Here is a 1,175-nt window from a genome sequence, read left to right as displayed (position 1 = left end):
CTCTCTTCACTGATGCGACTCTCTCTGTAACGAAAGGGCGAAGTTTCTTTAGCATCTCCCACCTGTGCGTGCTCCTTTTCGTTCTTCTTGTCAACGTCTTCTCAGCATTGGTTGGCACCACCGTCATTGTTGCGGGCGCAATGAAAGAGCGATTTCACTTTGCTTCAATACTCGGCCTATCCGAGCATTTCTCTTGCTGTATCACTGATGAAGGGATGTTCTTTGGTGCATTTGTCCCATTCACCATCGCGCAGTGGGCATATTGCGCTCACCTAGCTCATCGGTTTGCTAGGTTCACGTACCTAAATTGCTGTCCGGCACTCGGGCTTAGTCTGGACGACGAAGCACCCACTACCAATGAGCTCCCACAGCCCCTTCTTGCGCAGCACGCCGTGCAGCAAGCTGTGCAGCCTGAGGCCGTGGTCGTCGTCGGCGCACCCGTGCAACAGGCTGTGCACTGCACAGTGCAACCGGCGGTGCGCGCGTGTTAGCGAGAAAGTTGCGGGTGGAGCCATGCCCGACTTTTCGAAGGTGAGGCCTCTGCGACGAGACACGAGTGCCAGCCGCGCTGCGGAGCCACACCCTTCGAGCCGCGTCCCGTCGGCACCGTCCCTGAGTGCGTCCCGCCTTGGGGGGCTGGTGGTTTCCATTCGCGGAATTCTTTTCTCTTTTTCGCACAGATGGTGGCCAGCTCGAGCAGCGCGCTCGCTCGTGGCACCGTGGCTCTATCGCTCAGCCGGCGCGCCGCGCTTCTGCCGCTGATCGCGGCGGCTGGGCCGTCGGCGCTGCGTCCGGCCGGCGCGAGCGCACCGCAGGTCGGCTACAAGACAGCGTCGGGCCTGCGCTACTTTGACTTTGCAGAGGGGAGCGGCGCGCCGCCGCGGTTCGGCCAGCTGATCCGCTTCCACTACGTCGGCTACACCGCGACCGACGACTCGCTCGAGCCCTTCGACTCGTCGTACGAGCGCCGGACGCCGTACTTCACAAAGCACGGGAACGGCTTCACCGTGCAGGGGCTGGAGGAGGCGCTGCACACGATGAGGCCGGGCGGGCGGAGGCGCGTCATCCTGCCGCCCAAGCTCTCGTACACCGCCAACAAGGGCCCGCTGCCGCCGGGCGGCGCCGCGCGAGACACGCTCTTCTCGGCAGTCGGCCGCAAGGTTCCGAGACACTCC

The 1,175-nt window shown here is 63.3% G+C and overlaps 1 protein-coding gene across 1 annotated transcript; it reads left to right on the top strand.

Annotated features, from left to right (window-relative positions):
* Positions 1-827: 827 nt before the first annotated feature.
* Positions 828-1,088, top strand: EMIHUDRAFT_60569 (hypothetical protein; the record flags this gene model as incomplete). The annotated part of the gene is made up of 1 exon (XM_005756816.1): positions 828-1,088. A coding segment is annotated over one exon (261 nt), but the record flags the coding sequence as incomplete, so codon positions are not given.
* Between the last annotated feature and the right edge of the window lie 87 nt (positions 1,089-1,175).

This window comes from Emiliania huxleyi, assembly GCF_000372725.1.
Source record: "Emiliania huxleyi CCMP1516 unplaced genomic scaffold EMIHUscaffold_9487, whole genome shotgun sequence".
Taxonomy (NCBI): Eukaryota; Haptophyta; order Isochrysidales; family Noelaerhabdaceae; genus Emiliania; species Emiliania huxleyi.
Note: the sequence above shows the minus strand (reverse complement) of the source record. Positions and strands in the feature narration are given on the sequence as shown.